We start from the raw sequence: 16,974 nt of genomic DNA, 5'->3' as shown, positions 1-16,974 counted from the left end.
CAAGAAGGGAAGAGGAGTTAGAGGAGGTGAGGACAGGAGGAAGAGGACCAGCAGTCGTCATGGAGGAGGACATGAGGAAACAGGGGATGCTCTACCTCCAGCAGCAGAGGTTTGGAAAGGTACAAGAACACAAACACAACAGCATGCTAACAACAGAGCTAATGTTCACACACAGACATGTTTGAGTGACACAAACTGTCCCAGGCTGATCTGAGATCTGCTGCTGTGATCTGACCGACTGAGGGCTCAGGACTGCAGAGTGCGTTCTGTGTGTTCCAGCGTTTACTGAGTGTGTCGTGTGTGTGTTGTTGTGTAGAAGTGGAAGCGTGTGTGGTGTGTGCTGTACAGAGAAAGCTCCTGTTCCATCTCCAGGCTGGAGTTCTTCGATGGAGGAACTGTGGAGAAAAGCGACAGAAATCTGCGCAAAACGCAGGAACACAAGAAGGTACAGTACTCTCTGCTGGTCTGTGCTGGTCTGTGCTGGTCTCTGCCGGTCTGTGCTGGTCTCTGCCGGTCTCTGCCGGTCCCTGCTGGTCCGTGCTGGTCTGTGCCGGTCTGTGCCGGTCTGTGCCGGTCCCTGCCGGTCTGTGCCGGTCTGTGCCGGTCTCTGCCGGTCTGTGCCGGTCTCTGCCGGTCTCTGCTGGTCTCTGCTGGACTCTGCTGGTCTGTGCTGGTATGTGCCGGTCTGTGCCGGTCTCTGCTGGTCTGTGCCGGTCTCTGCCGGACTCTGCCGGTCTGTGCTGGTCTGTGCTGAGCTCTGCTGGTCTGTGCTGGTCTCTGCTGAGCTCTGCTGGTCTCTGCTGGACTCTGCTGGTCTGTGCTGGTCTCTGCTGAGCTCTGCTGGTCTCTGCTGGTCTCTGCTGAGCTCTGCTGGACTCTGCTGGACTCTGCTGGTCTCTGCCGGTCTCTGCTGGACTCTGCTGGTCTCTGCTGGTCTCTGCTGAGCTCTGCTGGTCTCTGCTGATCTCTGCTGGACTCTGCTGATCTCTGCCAGTCTCTGATGGACTCTGCTGGTCTCTGCCGGTCTCTGATGGACTCTGCTGGTCTCTGCTGGTCTCTGCCGGACTCTGCTGGACTCTGCTGGTCTCTGCTGGTCTCTGCTGAGCTCTGCTGGACTCTGCTGATCTCTGCCGGTCTCTGATGGACTCTGCTGGTCTCTGCTGAGCTCTGCTGGTCTCTGCTGGTCTCTGCTGAGCTCTGCTGGTCTCTGCTGGTCTCTGCTGAGCTCTGCTGGACTCTGCTGGACTGGATCCTTCTCTGCTCCATTAAATGATTCTCTTATTTATTCTTAATCTATTCTACACGACTTTTTCTGGTTTTCTTATCCCACTTTGTTTTGTACTGAACGTCACTGTTTTCTACTCGACTCTACTCAACGGCTCAGCTGTTCTATTCACCTTGTTCTACTCGTCCATTCACTGGATTTTACTTTTGCATTCTGCTTCACTTTTCTGTTTCCTTTTACTGAAACCAGCTCTGCTGTGTTCCACTCCACAGTCCTGTACTCTACTGCACTGATGCTCTGCTGTTTTCTGTTGAACCCTGTTCAACTCTACTCCACTGCACTTTACTCTGCTCTGCTCTGATCTGCTGTTGTGTTCTACAGAGTGTTGCACTGTACTTTACTATATCCTGTGGTAGCACAGTGTACTGTACTCTGCTGTACTCTGCTGGTCTCGGCTGGACTCTGCTGTACTCTGCTGGTCTCTGCTGGTCTCTGCTGGACTCTGCTGGACTCTGCTGGTCTCTGCTGTACTCTGCTGTACTCTGCTGGTCTCGGCTGGACTCTGCTGTACTCTGCTGGTCTCTGCTGGACTCTGCTGGACTCTGCTGGTCTCTGCTGGTCTCTGCTGGACTCTGCTGGACTCTGCTGGTCTCTGCTGGACTCTGCTGGACTCTGCTGGTCTCTGCTGGACTCTGCTGGACTCTGCTGGACTCTGCTGGTCTCTGCTGTACTCTGCTGGACTCTGCTGGTCTCTGCTGGACTCTGCTGGACTCTGCTGGTCTCTGCTGGACTCTGCTGGTCTCTGCTGGACTCGAATTCGACAAGATTCACAGATTTCCTCATATTTTATCATTCATCTTGCTCTGTTGTCATAACAACACACTGTTACCTAGGTGATAACACCTGTGTGCATCTCCTAGGTGATCCGTCTGGCGGATTGTGTCCGGGTGTCAGAGGTGGAGATGGATGGATGTCCCAAAGATACAGGACCCTTCCTGGTGGAGACCACAGAGAAGATCTATGTGTTTGCTGCAGACAGAAACCAGGTGGAAGACTGGACTCACAAACTGTGTGAGATTGCCTTCCCTGTAGGTACACACACACACACACACACACACACACACACACACACACACACACACACAGGTGTCTGGTGGTTCTGGTCCTGACGGAGCAGAACCTGTGGACAGGTGGATGTTCAGATCAGTGTTTGGTGTGTCAGTGACGGAGGAGGTGAGGACACGCCTCCTCTTCCTCAGCCAGTGATGGCGGTTCAAAACTGGAAGAGGTGGAAAAGGCATGTTGCTGTCACATGACAGTTTTTGGGTCACGTGTGGGAATGAAAGTGTGAATGAAGGTGTGACGTTTGGTTTGATGTTTCTGCAGTAGCTGAACACAGAGGACAGGTGTGCAGAAGGGCAGGTGTATCAGAGGTACACAGTACAGAGGTGTCCTCACAGTACAGAGGTGTCCTTCACACTAAGGGACGTCACAGTTTGAGGGGAGTGGGGAGGAAGCTGCTCGTGTGTGTTTTTTCATGTTGATCCTGGATGTGATTTGACTCACGAGGTTTCACTTCAGATGCTTTGCCTGTTTAACTGATCTTATTTTAGGTGCATTGCTGTGAGTGGCTTTTTGGTTCTCAGCACCACTGCAGTGCATTGCATGATCGTCGAGCTGGTGGTTTAAGATGCTCAGAGCAGTAATGCATGTGCATGGTGGTTATGTGTGGTGGGTTATGGGCTGATTCCACTGCTCTTAGACAAACTGAAATCAGTGACTAACAATTCATTTCATCATCAGTTCATCTGCTTTCAAACATCAGGACTGTGAGAGGACTGTGAGACGCGTACGCAGACAGCTGGTTTGGTTTGTCTGTCCTGACTGTGTGAAGAGTTTTAAAAAGTGAACTACAGTTCTGTCAGTGTTGAGAAATGTGAGTTAGTTATTGTAAAAGATGGTAGGACGATCGTCAGGGGGCCAACTTACTTCATGGTTCTGAACAAGAACAAGTTTAAACATGTTCATGACGATGTTCTTCAAAAACACTGTGACGTCTAAGATGGACAGTTACTGGGAAACGAAGCGTCTTCAAACAGACTCTAACGTTCACATGTTGTCCACCGACGGCAGACTGAAGAGGAACCGGACAAAGTGAAGCGGCTGTTTTGTAATCTCTGTGTCGGCCTGTTTGTGTTTGGTGGTGAAGAAACGACTGTGATCCTGGCTCAGTGTCGTCTGAACAGCTCGGGTTCATCAGCACACTGGATGTTTGTAAAACGTCAGAGTTCCAGGACAGAGCAGGGACGCCTCGGCTGATCCCTCTGCTGTTCTGATGTTTGTGTGCTTATAAATAGCAGGATGATGACAGACACCTGACAGGCCTGAGTCACAGCTCGACTTCCTCTTTCTGACTCACAGCGACAGGAAATGCACATTTTATACATATAACAGCCAATCACACGGCAGCGTCTGTAAGCTCCAACAGCACAGTCTGACTGAGTCTGACTGAGTCTGACTGAGGCTGACAATGATCAAAGGCAGGCTTTTATTTTGAAGGCCTCTCTGGCTCTGTCACATGCTGTTTGTCCAAACTTCAGACTCACAGAGCGTGGGCAGGTGCTCGGTGACCGAGCGTCACTTGGCAGGTGAGCTCACCTGTAACCTGCTGCTGTGACGTTTGAAGGCACTGACGTCTTCTCTCTGTGGACGTTACAAGTATTTTTTTAATGCAGAGCATGAAGAAATTTTAAGAATTATTACTAAATACTTTGATTTATAAAAAGAAAGAAACCCAGCAGCGTGAATGTGTCCATACACTTCCCCTCTGTCCTCCTCGGATCAGCTGCCGTGTTCGTTTGGTTTCCTCTCGGTCGCAGTAACACGTCGGCTCCTGTGCTGCGTCTGGAAAACCTCATCAATCAAACTTCAACGCTCACTGATGAATCGCTCCACAGCTGTTTTGATATCTAACGAATCGTGTGAGTGATGTTTGAAGCAGAAACTCAGATGTTCAGCGTTTCTCAGGAAACTCAAACTCAGAGTTTCACATTTCACACGTTTTTCTAACATTTCATTGATAAAAAAAAGTGATTATTGGTTGATTAACAGAAAAGAATCATTAAGAGCTTTATGCCGTTTGTGTTTGTGTGCAGATGAGTTGGGCGGAGCACAGTGTGAGGCGAGGAAGCCTGCAGAGAGGAAACAGGGTGGATGAAGATGAAGGAATGGAGGACAACTCACTGTACAGCGGCAGAGAGACAGGTACACCTGCTCACCCGTCTCCATGTCTTTTCTGTCTGTCCACCGGTGTGAAAGCTGTTTTTACCATCTTTCTGTTCCTACATGTCAGTGAGAGACTGTCCTCTGTCCTCTGAGGAGTTCAGCCTCCTCACAGTGCTGAACCAGTGCCGGTCAGCTGGACTGTGGGACGGACCTCTGCTCACAGACAGTGTTGGTTCCTCCTGGTCAGTCTGAACTGAGTCAGACCTGAAGCACATGTTGCTATGACTCAGTGTGACTTCACTTCCTGAGGACATCATCATGTCTGATGTCCCTCCTGCAGAACTTCATTCAGAATCCTGCTGTTTTTAAGTGTCCTTCAGTGTCACAGTGATCCAGTGAGACGTGTCTGTCCATCCATGCTTCACTGCAGACAGGAGCTGACCACAGCTGGTTCAGCTGCTGTTACTGGGACAGTTGGACTGAATGGACACAGATACAGGACAGAACACAGGGAGTTTGGAAAATATCATCAGCTCCCTGAAGCCTGACCTTATTCATAATGAAAACCAGGCTATAGACGCTCTACTGCCAACAACTGCACATGTTGGAGCAGTCTGGCACATTCATGAATACTATCATCATCATCATCATCATCATCATCATCATGGACGTGTTCAGGTTGGTGTGTGTACTGGGACAGAACACTAAGGACCACCTTAATACCAACCGCTGGCCGCATCGACCGGACCAGGTAGGTGCAGGTTGGGGTGGATGTGAAAACTCAGTTCTCATTTTAACCCAAACCACGACCTCTGAAGTACAAAGTTTCAGAGACTAAGAGACCGAGGTCCAGGTCCAGTGTGTCCAGCTCTGTCTCCAAGAAAGGAGATCACCGTATCACGAAGACGCTTTCTCAGTGATGTGATGATGGTCGTTACCTCGGGGTCACCTTCAGAGGACATGTAGAAGATAGCAGATATATTGACAGCAGCAGAGTCTCCAGGAGGTGGACGGTGGACATATGAAGATCAGGACTGTCAGACCAAAGACCAGGTCCACATCCAGAGTCCCGTCTGTGGTTCAGACAACCAAAGCTCTTGGTTCAGGCTCAGGAAAGATGGTGGCTCAGCTCAATGTCACTGTGAACTTGAGACCCTGCTCCGGTTCAAACCCTGCTCCGGTTCAGACCCTGCTCCGGTTCAGACCCTGCTCCGGTTCAGACTGTGCGCCGGTTCAGACCCTGCTCCGGTTCAGACTGTGCTCCGGTTCAGACTCTGCTCCGGTTCAGACGCTGCTCCGGTTCAGACTGTGCTCCGGTTCAGACCCTGCTCCTGTTCAGACCGTGCTCCGGTTCAAACCCTGCTCCGGTTCAGACCCTGCTCCGGTTCAGACGCTGCTCCGGTTCAGACTGTGCTCCGGTTCAGACCCTGCTCCGGTTCAGACGCTGCTCCGGTTCAGACTGTGCTCCGGTTCAGACCCTGCTCCGGTTCAGACTCTGCTCCTGTTCAGACCGTGCTCCGGTTCAGACTCTGCTCCGGTTCAGACTCTGCTCCGGTTCAGACTCTGCTCCGGTTCAGACTCTGCTCCTGTTCAGACCGTGCTCCGGTTCAAACCCTGCTCCGGTTCAAACCCTGCTCCGGTTCAGACGCTGCTCCGGTTCAGACCCTGCTCCGGTTCAGACGCTGCTCCGGTTCAGACTGTGCTCCGGTTCAGACCCTGCTCCGGTTCAGACGCTGCTCCGGTTCAGACTGTGCTCCGGTTCAGACCCTGCTCCGGTTCAGACTCTGCTCCTGTTCAGACCGTGCTCCGGTTCAAACCCTGCTCCGGTTCAGACTCTGCTCCGGTTCAGACTCTGCTCCGGTTCAGACCCTGCTCCGGTTCAGACTCTGCTCCGGTTCAGACTCTGCTCCTGTTCAGACCGTGCTCCGGTTCAAACCCTGCTCCGGTTCAAACCCTGCTCCGGTTCAGACGCTGCTCCGGTTCAGACGCTGCTCCGGTTCAGACGCTGCTCCGGTTCAGACTCTGCTCTGGCTGTGTTCTCGTGTTCATGCAGCTGTTTTCAGTTCGACCTGCAGTCAGAACTTCCTCTGTCTCACCTTCAACCACACCTCACTTCCTCTCACTCGCTCTTTTCCCATCGCAGCTAAATTTAGCAGCCTGCGGCCAAAATGACGCATTTATCTGCTGCAACACACACAGACACACACACACACACACAGACACACACACACAGACACACACACACACACACACACATACAGTTCAGTTTTGTGGTACTTATACTTCATTGTACTTGACTTGCTGGACTCACTGGTGTGGACAGCAGAACAGAACTCTCCCCCCAGTCTGTGGGTTTGATCCCAGTCAGAAAACTGGTTCACGCAGCCCGAGTCTCTGTCTGCTGTGAACATGAGAACGGACAGAAATAGTTTGTGTGAAGAATGAAAACAGAGCTGAGAGAGAAGCCCAAAGCCCCGCCCACTTTCTCACCTCCAAACGGCTGACCAATCACTGAGAGGTGTGGCTGCGATGTCAGACACAGCCACAAGCTCTGATGACACAAAGGGAGGTTCACACATTGTTAGATGTGTGAACACACAAAAACAGTACATACAGCATTTTCCACTCATGAGCTGGGGCCAGTACAAAAGGATGATGATGAGGATGGTGATGAGGATGGTGATGAGGATGGTGATGAGGATGGTGATGAGGATGAGGATGAGGATGGTGATGAGGATGAGGATGATGATGAGGATGATGATGAGGATGATGATGGTGATGAGGATGAGGATGAGGGCATTAAACCATGGAGGTGTAATGAGGCTTGTTCTTGTTCACCCAGTGCCACAGACTGAAATCCACCTGAACCAGGTGCTGTGAGGGTCTGAACAGAACCAGAACCAGTCTCATGGTGCTGCAGTCTGTGCAGGTGGATGATGAACTGAGAACAAACAGGTGATCTCTGAACATGTTACTGAGACGATCAGGATCAGTGTGTCTGTCAGCTTCTTAGAAAACAGGATCTGGTCACAGTTACATTTCCACCAGAACGTCTTAGTTTCCACACGTTGTTCAGCTTCTACAAAAAAAACAGCCACATATAAGGCTACAGTGTAAACTGGACTATAGTCACCTGGGAACAGGTAGTGGGTCCTACACCTGTGTTTGGTTTGAGTTCACCTGAGTCTGAGCTGGGGTCAGAGACCAGGCCTCAGGCTCTTTGACGCCTTTGGATCCACTGGAAAATTCCCTTTAATGTGAAGAAGCTGAGGCTGTGCTGAGCTGCCGGTGAACGGTGCTGAGTGAAACTGTAAAGTATGAAACTGCTTAAAATGGAAAAAGGCCAGTAAATGTCTCAGAATAGTACGTTACACGTCCGTCTTTAGTTTCCGTTTTCTCTATTTTCAGGAACTTAGAAAAAAAAGAGCTGAAACCTGAGTGTGAACAGCTTCTCACTGCAGACACTCGTTCAACTTTTCCACTGTGGTTTTCTCGTTTTACTGTCGTTATGTATTTGTACACACTCTGAGGGCCAGTTGTTGGTGTGTGTTGTGTAGTGGAAACTGGTGTGTGAGTGAGTTCCTGCTGCGGTGAGTGTGTGGCGGGGTGTTGCAGCGTTGCAGTGACCAGCAGCTGCAGGGCGTCCTCAGCTTTTATCTTCACAGGACAAACTTCCTGCTTCTCAACAGGAAGCTGAGCTCAACAGCAGCAGTGAAGAAGAAGAACTCAGTTACTCAAAGCAGTGAAACTACTCACAGATACTGTCACAGTACTGCATTCACAGCTGTACATCAGCAGATTGTACTGAAGGTACAAAAAGTGAAAGTGCTCCTGATTTAGACAAAGTGAAACCATGACCTTGCCTAGGGAACCAAAATGGCGGCAGCCGGTTCTGTATGTGATTGTTATATTTACTGGATCATTGTCATTGATGCATCAGCTTGAGCAGCATTTAATGACACACCTTCGTTCTGCTCTATCAGTCTGTGAAAACTGTTCTGAATGCTGAGTCACACCTGAGCACGAGCTGCTGCTGTTTCCAGAGCTTCGAACTGACCCGCGTTCCTCGGCACAGGTGAGAGGCGCGTCACGTGCAGGTGTGGTGACTGTGTCTCTTCGTGTTTCTATTCGACCTCTGCTGGTTTCGACCTGAACTGCAGCTCTGATTGCCAGTCTATATTTGGTTGGTGGAGACTGTGAGGTAATGAGGTGAACCAGGACTCTGAGCGGTGTGTTTGCTGTGTGTTTGTTGTGTGTTTGCTGTGTGTTTGTTGTGTGTTTGCTGTGTGTTTGCTGTGTGTTTGTTGTGTGTTTGCTGTGTGTTTGCGGTGTGTTTGCTGTGTGTTTGTTGTGTGTTTGCTGTGTGTTTGCTGTGTGTTTGCGGTGTGTTTGCTGTGTGTTTGCTGTGTGTTTGTTGTGTGTTTGCTGTGTGTTTGCTGTGTGTTTGTTGTGTGTTTGTTGTGTGTTTGCTGTGTGTTTGTTGTGTGTTTGTTGTGTGTTTGCTGTGTGTTTGCGGTGTGTTTGCGGTGTGTTTGTTGTGTGTTTGTTGTGTGTTTGTTGTGTGTTTGCGGTGTGTTTGTTGTGTGTTTGCTGTGTGTTTGCTGTGTGTTTGCTGTGTGTTTGTTGTGTGTTTGCTGTGTGTTTGTTGTGTGTTTGTTGTGTGTTTGTTGTGTGTTTGTTGTGTGTTTGCTGTGTGTTTGTTGTGTGTTTGCGGTGTGTTTGCGGTGTGTTTGCTGTGTGTTTGTTGTGTGTTTGCTGTGTGTTTGTTGTGTGTTTGCTGTGTGTTTGTTGTGTGTTTGCTGTGTGTTTGCGGTGTGTTTGTTGTGTGTTTGCGGTGTGTTTGCTGTGTGTTTGCGGTGTGTTTGCTGTGTGTTTGTTGTGTGTTTGCTGTGTGTTTGTTGTGTGTTTGCTGTGTGTTTGTTGTGTGTTTGCTGTGTGTTTGCGGTGTGTTTGTTGTGTGTTTGCGGTGTGTTTGTTGTGTGTTTGCGGTGTGTTTGCGGTGTGTTTGCTGTGTGTTTGCGGTGTGTTTGCTGTGTGTTTGTTGTGTGTTTGCTGTGTGTTTGTTGTGTGTTTGCTGTGTGTTTGTTGTGTGTTTGCTGTGTGTTTGCGGTGTGTTTGTTGTGTGTTTGCGGTGTGTTTGTTGTGTGTTTGCGGTGTGTTTGCGGTGTGTTTGCTGTGTGTTTGCGGTGTGTTTGCTGTGTGTTTGCTGTGTGTTTGTTGTGTGTTTGCGGTGTGTTTGCTGTGTGTTTGCTGTGTGTTTGCGGTGTGTTTGCGGTGTGTTTGCTGTGTGTTTGTTGTGTGTTTGCGGTGTGTTTGCGGTGTGTTTGCGGTGTGTTTGCTGTGTGTTTGTTGTGTGTTTGCTGTGTGTTTGCGGTGTGTTTGCGGTGTGTTTGCTGTGTGTTTGTTGTGTGTTTGCGGTGTGTTTGCGGTGTGTTTGCTGTGTGTTTGCTGTGTGTTTGTTGTGTGTTTGCTGTGTGTTTGCGGTGTGTTTGCGGTGTGTTTGTTGTGTGTTTGTTGTGTGTTTGCGGTGTGTTTGTTGTGTGTTTGCGGTGTGTTTGCGGTGTGTTTGCTGTGTGTTTGCGGTGTGCTTGCTGTGTGTTTGCTGTGTGTTTGTTGTGTGTTTGCGGTGTGTTTGCGGTGTGTTTGCGGTGTGTTTGCGGTGTGTTTGTTGTGTGTTTGCTGTGTGTTTGCTGTGTGTTTGTTGTGTGTTTGCGGTGTGTTTGCTGTGTGTTTGTTGTGTGTTTGCTGTGTGTTTGCGGTGTGTTTGCGGTGTGTTTGCTGTGTGTTTGTTGTGTGTTTGCGGTGTGTTTGCGGTGTGTTTGCTGTGTGTTTGCTGTGTGTTTGTTGTGTGTTTGCGGTGTGTTTGCTGTGTGTTTGTTGTGTGTTTGCTGTGTGTTTGCGGTGTGTTTGCGGTGTGTTTGCTGTGTGTTTGTTGTGTGTTTGCGGTGTGTTTGCGGTGTGTTTGCTGTGTGTTTGTTGTGTGTTTGTTGTGTGTTTGCTGAACCAGCTGACTCTGAGAGGATCAGGCCTGCAGCGCTGCTGGAGAACAGCAGGTCTGATCCATGACTGTTTCAATATTCACATAATCTCATTTATCCTCGTTCTGACAGAATGAGGGAGCAGAATCCTGATCAGTAACCTGATCAATAGCCTGATCAATAACCCGATCAATAACCTGATCAGTGAGAGTCACAGACAGTCCCTGTTTCAGACATACGAACACAAACAGTGAAACACAGAGGCTTTATCTGAGAGAGATGTGTGAGAAGAACAGAGGAAAGTGAGGAGAGCAGCAGCGAAGAGAATTAACATGTGAACGTGTGAACATGTGAACATGTGAGGACGAGCTGCTGCAGCTCAGGTTTTCATGAAGCAGGACTTTACACCACAATAAGAACTTTTCTTTGTGTGATTGACGTCACGATGCTCCTGAAGCTGCTACTGTTTCCCCACATCCTCAGACACCTGCAGCACACACACACCTGCCTGAGACACACACAGAGGGTGTGTGTGTGTCTGTGTGTGTGTGGTTTCCTCCTCTCTGTGGATCAGAGAACAGACTGTGGGCTGACACCAGCATTTCAAACATGTTAAAGTCAGTTTCATTTGAATTATTTGTATTTTGGTGACACAAAACACACAAAGAGAACGGAACAGACAAACAACACAACAAAACACAACACAACACAACACAACAAAACACAACACAACAAAACACAACACAACACAAAACAACTGCTCACACACCTGATTCCCCCTGAAATGAAACGAGCTGACTGGTCTGAGCCGGAGCCAGAAACTGGTCCAACATAGAGGAGTAATGGTATTTCTGTGTGTGTATGTGTGTGTGTGTGTCAGTGCGTGACTTCAGGGTGTGTGTCCGGAGGACGGACGCGTCTGAGCGCTGCAGACTGAAAGGAGACGGCGTCCTGCGAGCAGATGTGGACGCTCTTCACCTGCTGGATAAGGCGGGGGACGTCGTGTACACCTGGCCATACAGATACCTGCGGCGCTTTGGACGAGACAAGGTGACACACACACACACACACACACACACACACACACACACACACACACACGCACACAGAGAACCATCGCAGATGTTGCTTCATGTCTGATTCACATCATTTCTTCACTTCAGGCCTCTCACAGTACTCACAGTACTCTGAGAATACTCTGAATATTCACAGTATTCTCAGAGTAGTACTCAGAGGATCCTGATGACTCGAAGTAGTTCAGACAATCAGGTCCAACAAAGTCAGGATTTTAAGACTGAAGTCTGGTGTAATCCTGACCCTGTTTCCTGTCTTCAGTCCACCTTCTCCTTCGAGGCGGGGCGCAGGTGTGAGTCTGGCGAGGGGAGTTTTGAGTTCGACACCAAACAGGGGAACTTCCTGTTTCAGGCTGTGGAAGCAGCCATCAACCTGCAGAGGATCTCCTTTCCCCACAGACAGACCTCCGGAGGGGGGCAGGTGAGTCCAGAGACCCCCCAGAGCCTGAACCTGCCCCCCCCACCCATCAACACGCCGCTGGTCCAGAGCAGGATGCAGCCACCGCCTCAGCCCCGCAGCCATATCCCACAACCCCCTGCTGCTCAGGTCAGCTGACATTAGACCATCTGCACATGGTTTCAAAAATAAAGGCAGGACATTCAGCATACACAGGATTTTCAGAATAAAGTTTGGATTTTTAATAATAAAGTCATGATTGCCAGAATAAACTCAGGATTTTCAAAATAAAGTCTGCCTCGTCTGCTGTTGGCTCCAACATTGTAGGAAACAGGTTGATGTTGAGAACGTGTTGCTTTAGATTGAAACTTTTAGAGAAGCAGGAAGTTGCTCTTTTTCCTCCACATTAAAACGATGTGACATTTCCTGTCTGCAGGCAGATGACGGCGTGTACAGCATGGTGGCCGAGCATCCGAACCTTCAGATGAGTCATCACAAAGACAAAGAGAGCTCTGCTTCTTCACAGCAGCAACAGCAGCAACAGCGCCCCCAGCTGGTAGGACACCGACTGTCTGCAGAACACAGAGCCTCTCACTTCACTCCAGACGTTCCCAGTCTGCTTCAGCTGGGACCCAGATTTGGTTCTGATGGTTTGTTCTGATGCGTCACTGATGAATTGAACTCAGAGGCTCTTCCTCTTCCTGGGTCCAGTCACACACCACAGTAACATTAATTCAGCTTCCAACAAACCAACAAACCAAAACTTCAAATCACAATTTACAATAAAACAAGTGAAGAACTTTAAAACCCTCACATGTCACTGAAGCTGCAGCGGTTCAACACGTAGGAACTGATGTGATGCCAGTGTGTAAATTCTAACCTGGCATCTTCATCTGCTGGACGGTCTCAGTGACTGGGACAGTAAAGAATGAGAAAGAAGAATGAGATGGGTCATTGATCTGATTGGTTGTGTCTCTAACTGTCTCCTGTTTTGTTTTCAGTCTCGTCTGGAGCCTCCAGTCGACAAAGCCCTGACTGGAGTGAAGAGTTTGACCCTGGACACTCGCAGTGTCCCTGCCCCTCGTAAGAACCAGGTTAAGATGATCTCCAGTTGCCCTCTGCCCCACGCTGAGCCCGGCCCCAACCCGGCCCCGGCCCCGGGCCTGGCCCCAGGCCCCACCTCCACCCCTACACACAACTCCCGCCTTAGCCCCAAACTGAGCTCCAACCCGAACCCGGAGCAGACGTACTCCCAGATCACACTGCCGGCCGCCGGCAAACGAGGCACCAAGAAGGAGAGGAAGGAGAGAGGAGGAAGCCTGGCTCCTCCCTGCACCCCCCCTCAAATCGCTCCAGAGCCAGAGTACTCCCTCCCCTTCGACACCATCGCCAAGAATGTCATGGCGGACATGCTGGACTCCCATCAGCCTCGTGAGTCCGGTGCTGATCCGCTCTACGACAGCATTGACGAGATGAAGATCAGAAACATTTTCAAGAGCCAAACCAATGCCCTCGGACCAACATACGGGAAGGTGGAGCACATCTACGACGAGCCCGAAGGCTGCGCTGCCGCCACTGGAGGGCAGAAGTCCACCGCCCCCACCTCGGTGTACGACGACCCTGAGGAGATGAGAGGAGATGCCTGGAGGATCATGGGTACAGCTGCTGACCCGAAAGGTCACGAGTACCCGTACAACCCCCGGGTGGATGACTACGCTGTGCCCAAACGACCCCAGAGGGCGTTTCTTGTTGCACAAAGCACCAACGAAGAAGAAGAAGAAGAAAAAGAAGAGGAAGAAGAAGAGGAAGAAGAAGAGGAAGAAGAAGAGGAAGACAAGGAGGACGAGGAACCGAAGCAGTATGAGCAGAAGGATGAGCAGCGAGATTCACCATACAACAATGTCATGGTGAAGATGGTGTAGAGACAGGAGGAGGAACGGCACATATCCAATCAATGCAAGTGAACGTTGGAGAGTTAATCAATAATCACTGATCGTCTGCTGATCACTGAAACTCTCTTTTGTGAATTCATGAAGCTTTAGCTTGTTGAAGCCGTCCTCTTCTCTGAAGGACGGAAAGTGTCATTGTCACTCAAATATCTTTAATACTGTGAAGACGTCACCTGGAGCTCAGGGAAACGATGAAGCCGTGTACCTCCATCTTCATCATCACGTCTCTGCATCACACGCTTCACGAGCTAATGCCGCGTAGCTCAGAGAAACAGCAGCATCTCAGGTAACAGCACCTGAGAGCAGTTTGCATCACAGTCCTGAGGCAGACTGAGGTCCTGTCTGCACCTGCAGTGCAGGTGTGCCTGACTGGCCTCGGCAGAGCACTGCCACCATCTGTTAGTTTCCTTATCCCTCAGTCATTCAGGGGAGATTATTAAAAAAGTTTCCCAGAGTCCACGGTGACGTCTTCACGTTCCTGTTTCTGTTGGTGAAGCTGGCGTCAGACTGAAATCCGCTCCGTTCATTACAGTCAGGTGCTCCTAATGATGCATTCAGGGACCCTCCAGCCTCTGAGTTTAAAGCAGCAGCTTCAGCGTTTTAATATAAGGTCTGAAAAAGGTGATTTTCTTCCTGACAGCCTCTGTGTTTACTTTGCTCTCTGTTCTTTCTTTGGATCCACATCAGCTGCCACCAAGTTGTCGCTGGTCTTCCTGGGCTGCAAACAAAAACAACTATTTACACACAGAAAGAAAGCAAGTGAAAAACAAACAAACAAACAAAAAACCACAGCAGTTTGTGGGTTATCTTTGGTGTTTTTGAGCTTTTCGACTGGAGAATTCAGCGTCTCCAAACGCAGCACATGGACAGAGCATCAGCATTTCTGTACGTGTTGAAATGGGGAGGATTGTGGAAGAGCATCTGCTTAGTGAAGAATTATTTCTTTTTACTATTTCATGAATCTGACCTCAGATCTGCAGCACGGAGAGCTCTGAACATGAGTCAGATGTTTTCGTCCTGCAGAGGGCAGCAGAGCTCAGGGTTTTATTGTTGTACAGACTCATGGTCAGAAACAGCATCATCATCATCATCCTCACCATCAGATCAAACTGAGCTGTGCTGGATCTTTGACTGGATTCACACCTGGAATCATGTCTGTGGCAACTGTCTGTGATTTAAGGCCCAAACGTTCATGTCTGGGTGAAGTTTGAGTCCTGAATCAAACCGTCTGTGTGTAAAACCCTGAACATGTTCGTCCTGTGAGTGTGTGATACACTCAGGACGTGTGCTGTGCTGTTTCCTCTTGTGCTGTTTCGTCTGTAAACAGATGTTTTCTGGATAAACAACCTGTAAATCTGAAATAAATCCTGATTTATGACTCACAGATTATCTGAGTCTTTGTTACTTCAGTCAGTTTTGATTTAAATCCAACTGTTACATACACAGTGATCTGCCTGTCTGTCTGCCTGCCTGTCTGTCTGTCTGCCTGCCTGCCTGTCTGTCTGTCTGCCTGCCTGTCTGTCTGCCTGCCTGCCTGCTTGTCTGTCTGTCTGCCAAAAACCCAGCGAAGAAGAGGAAGACCACGTCTGTGAGTTCCTGCGGGCTACAGGTGTGCGGTCAGGTGTGCGGTCCTGGAGTTTTCCTGTCCTGTTTCCTGTGTCCATGGTTCAGACATTTTAGCTGCAGTGAGCTAAAAAGTTTCTCCTGCCTTTTGTGGTTTTCATGAGACGGCGTAGGACTTGTCTGTCTTCATGTCAACCTGCGGATACACCTGTCAGTTATTGTCGGTCATTGTCTACGATGCTAACGCTAGTTATATGTGTCTTTCTAGGACTGAGTTTCAGGCCTACATTCATTCATTCGTTCATTCATTCATTCCTACATAATTCAGTGTAGTGCAACCGATAAAGTGACATCCATCATATGACTGACAGTGATGTGATTGTGTGGATCACATCAGTGATGTTATTTCTCATAATGTGACTGTGTTTGTGCACACGGTGATCATTTACTGAGCCTCACCTGTGAACAGTGTCCAGTCCCAGCTGGACGTGTGGGGAAACGTGTGTGGAACCACAGATGTTATCAGAGCGTCACGTCTGTCTGCAGGACTCTCTGACACACACGCGTGTTCACTGTGAGCAGAGACAGTGAACCGGTTCAGTGTAACTGCATCTGCTCACAGTTTACTCTCTACAGGAACATGTGACTGTGTGGTAGCTTTGCTGCATGACTGATACTGTCTGACACTACAACCAGCCACACACACACACACACACACACACACACACTGACACTGAACCCCCCCAGGGACACAGCAGGCTACAAAAGCGTCCCAGCATGCATCTCTCTGTCCGCCTCACAACACACTCAGCTGGGAACAGAAAGAGAATCAGAGTGTGTGTGTGTGTGTGTGTGTTGACTCACTGGCCTGGAAGCTGAAGAAAACTGTTTCCTCATGATTCCCAACACCAGAGACATAAAGCCATGATGTCATACGTGTCCTACTTCATGTTCACAGCTGAGCTCAGCAACGAGGACGACGTCACACGGACAGGAAAGGAGCTAATGAACAGAAGCTAATGGACAGATGCTAACAGTCGTCACCTCTTGGTTGGAGAGAAAACCAGAATATTTTAGCAAAGGCTGTGGAAACATTAGCCCTCTGTGCTGCGTGATGAAAGTATATGATGATGATAATGTCATATAATAGAACTATTTCATTAATGAACATCTGTAGGCTAGAAAATAATGTGCAATAACATTAACATGTCAACGTGCACATGGAACGTGTTCGAGCTCATGTGTCCAGAACAGCTGTAGCTTCTGTTTGTGTTGACTGTGTGCACAGCTGAGCAGTTTAAATATACAGCTCAGTGTGGTCTCTGAAGAATTAACCAGAAAACAGACAGAACTCGGCTTCATGTTCACGTTTTTCTTCACACCATCTTCTCGATGTTACTGAACACAGAAACTCAGGACCCTCCTGGGCAGCGTGAGAACGTGAGGGCCCTGTGGGTTTATGTTTTTGGAGTCAGGTTCTGTCTGCCATTCTGTTGGGTGGCTGTTACCATAGAGAAGAAGCCAGTCTGAGGTGTGAATCAGAACAGCTGACCCAGAATTTCCT

The 16,974-nt window shown here is 49.3% G+C and overlaps 2 protein-coding genes across 2 annotated transcripts in view; both read left to right on the top strand.

Moving 5' to 3' along the window:
* The window catches only part of LOC121184388 (docking protein 2-like), a 15,870-nt gene extending 645 nt beyond the window's left edge, over nucleotides 1–15,225 (top strand). The window contains exons 1-8 of the mRNA XM_041042024.1: nucleotides 1–119; nucleotides 317–445; nucleotides 2,146–2,313; nucleotides 4,381–4,489; nucleotides 11,309–11,478; nucleotides 11,764–12,048; nucleotides 12,335–12,454; nucleotides 12,900–15,225. The exon at nucleotides 1–119 is cut by the window's left edge and continues 645 nt beyond it. Coding sequence (XP_040897958.1) covers nucleotides 60–119; nucleotides 317–445; nucleotides 2,146–2,313; nucleotides 4,381–4,489; nucleotides 11,309–11,478; nucleotides 11,764–12,048; nucleotides 12,335–12,454; nucleotides 12,900–13,820 — 1,962 coding nt within the window. The 5' untranslated portion in view covers nucleotides 1–59 and the 3' untranslated portion in view covers nucleotides 13,821–15,225. The remainder of the gene's footprint in view (nucleotides 120–316; nucleotides 446–2,145; nucleotides 2,314–4,380; nucleotides 4,490–11,308; nucleotides 11,479–11,763; nucleotides 12,049–12,334; nucleotides 12,455–12,899) is intronic.
* grin1b (glutamate receptor, ionotropic, N-methyl D-aspartate 1b) overlaps nucleotides 14,039–16,974 on the top strand; it is a 42,117-nt gene continuing 39,181 nt past the window's right edge. The window contains exon 1 of the mRNA XM_041041912.1: nucleotides 14,039–14,133. Coding sequence (XP_040897846.1) covers nucleotides 14,039–14,133 — 95 coding nt within the window. The remainder of the gene's footprint in view (nucleotides 14,134–16,974) is intronic.

Source organism: Toxotes jaculatrix, chromosome 7 (genome assembly GCF_017976425.1).
Source record: "Toxotes jaculatrix isolate fToxJac2 chromosome 7, fToxJac2.pri, whole genome shotgun sequence".
Classification (NCBI taxonomy): domain Eukaryota; kingdom Metazoa; phylum Chordata; class Actinopteri; family Toxotidae; genus Toxotes; species Toxotes jaculatrix.
Note: the sequence above shows the minus strand (reverse complement) of the source record. Positions and strands in the feature narration are given on the sequence as shown.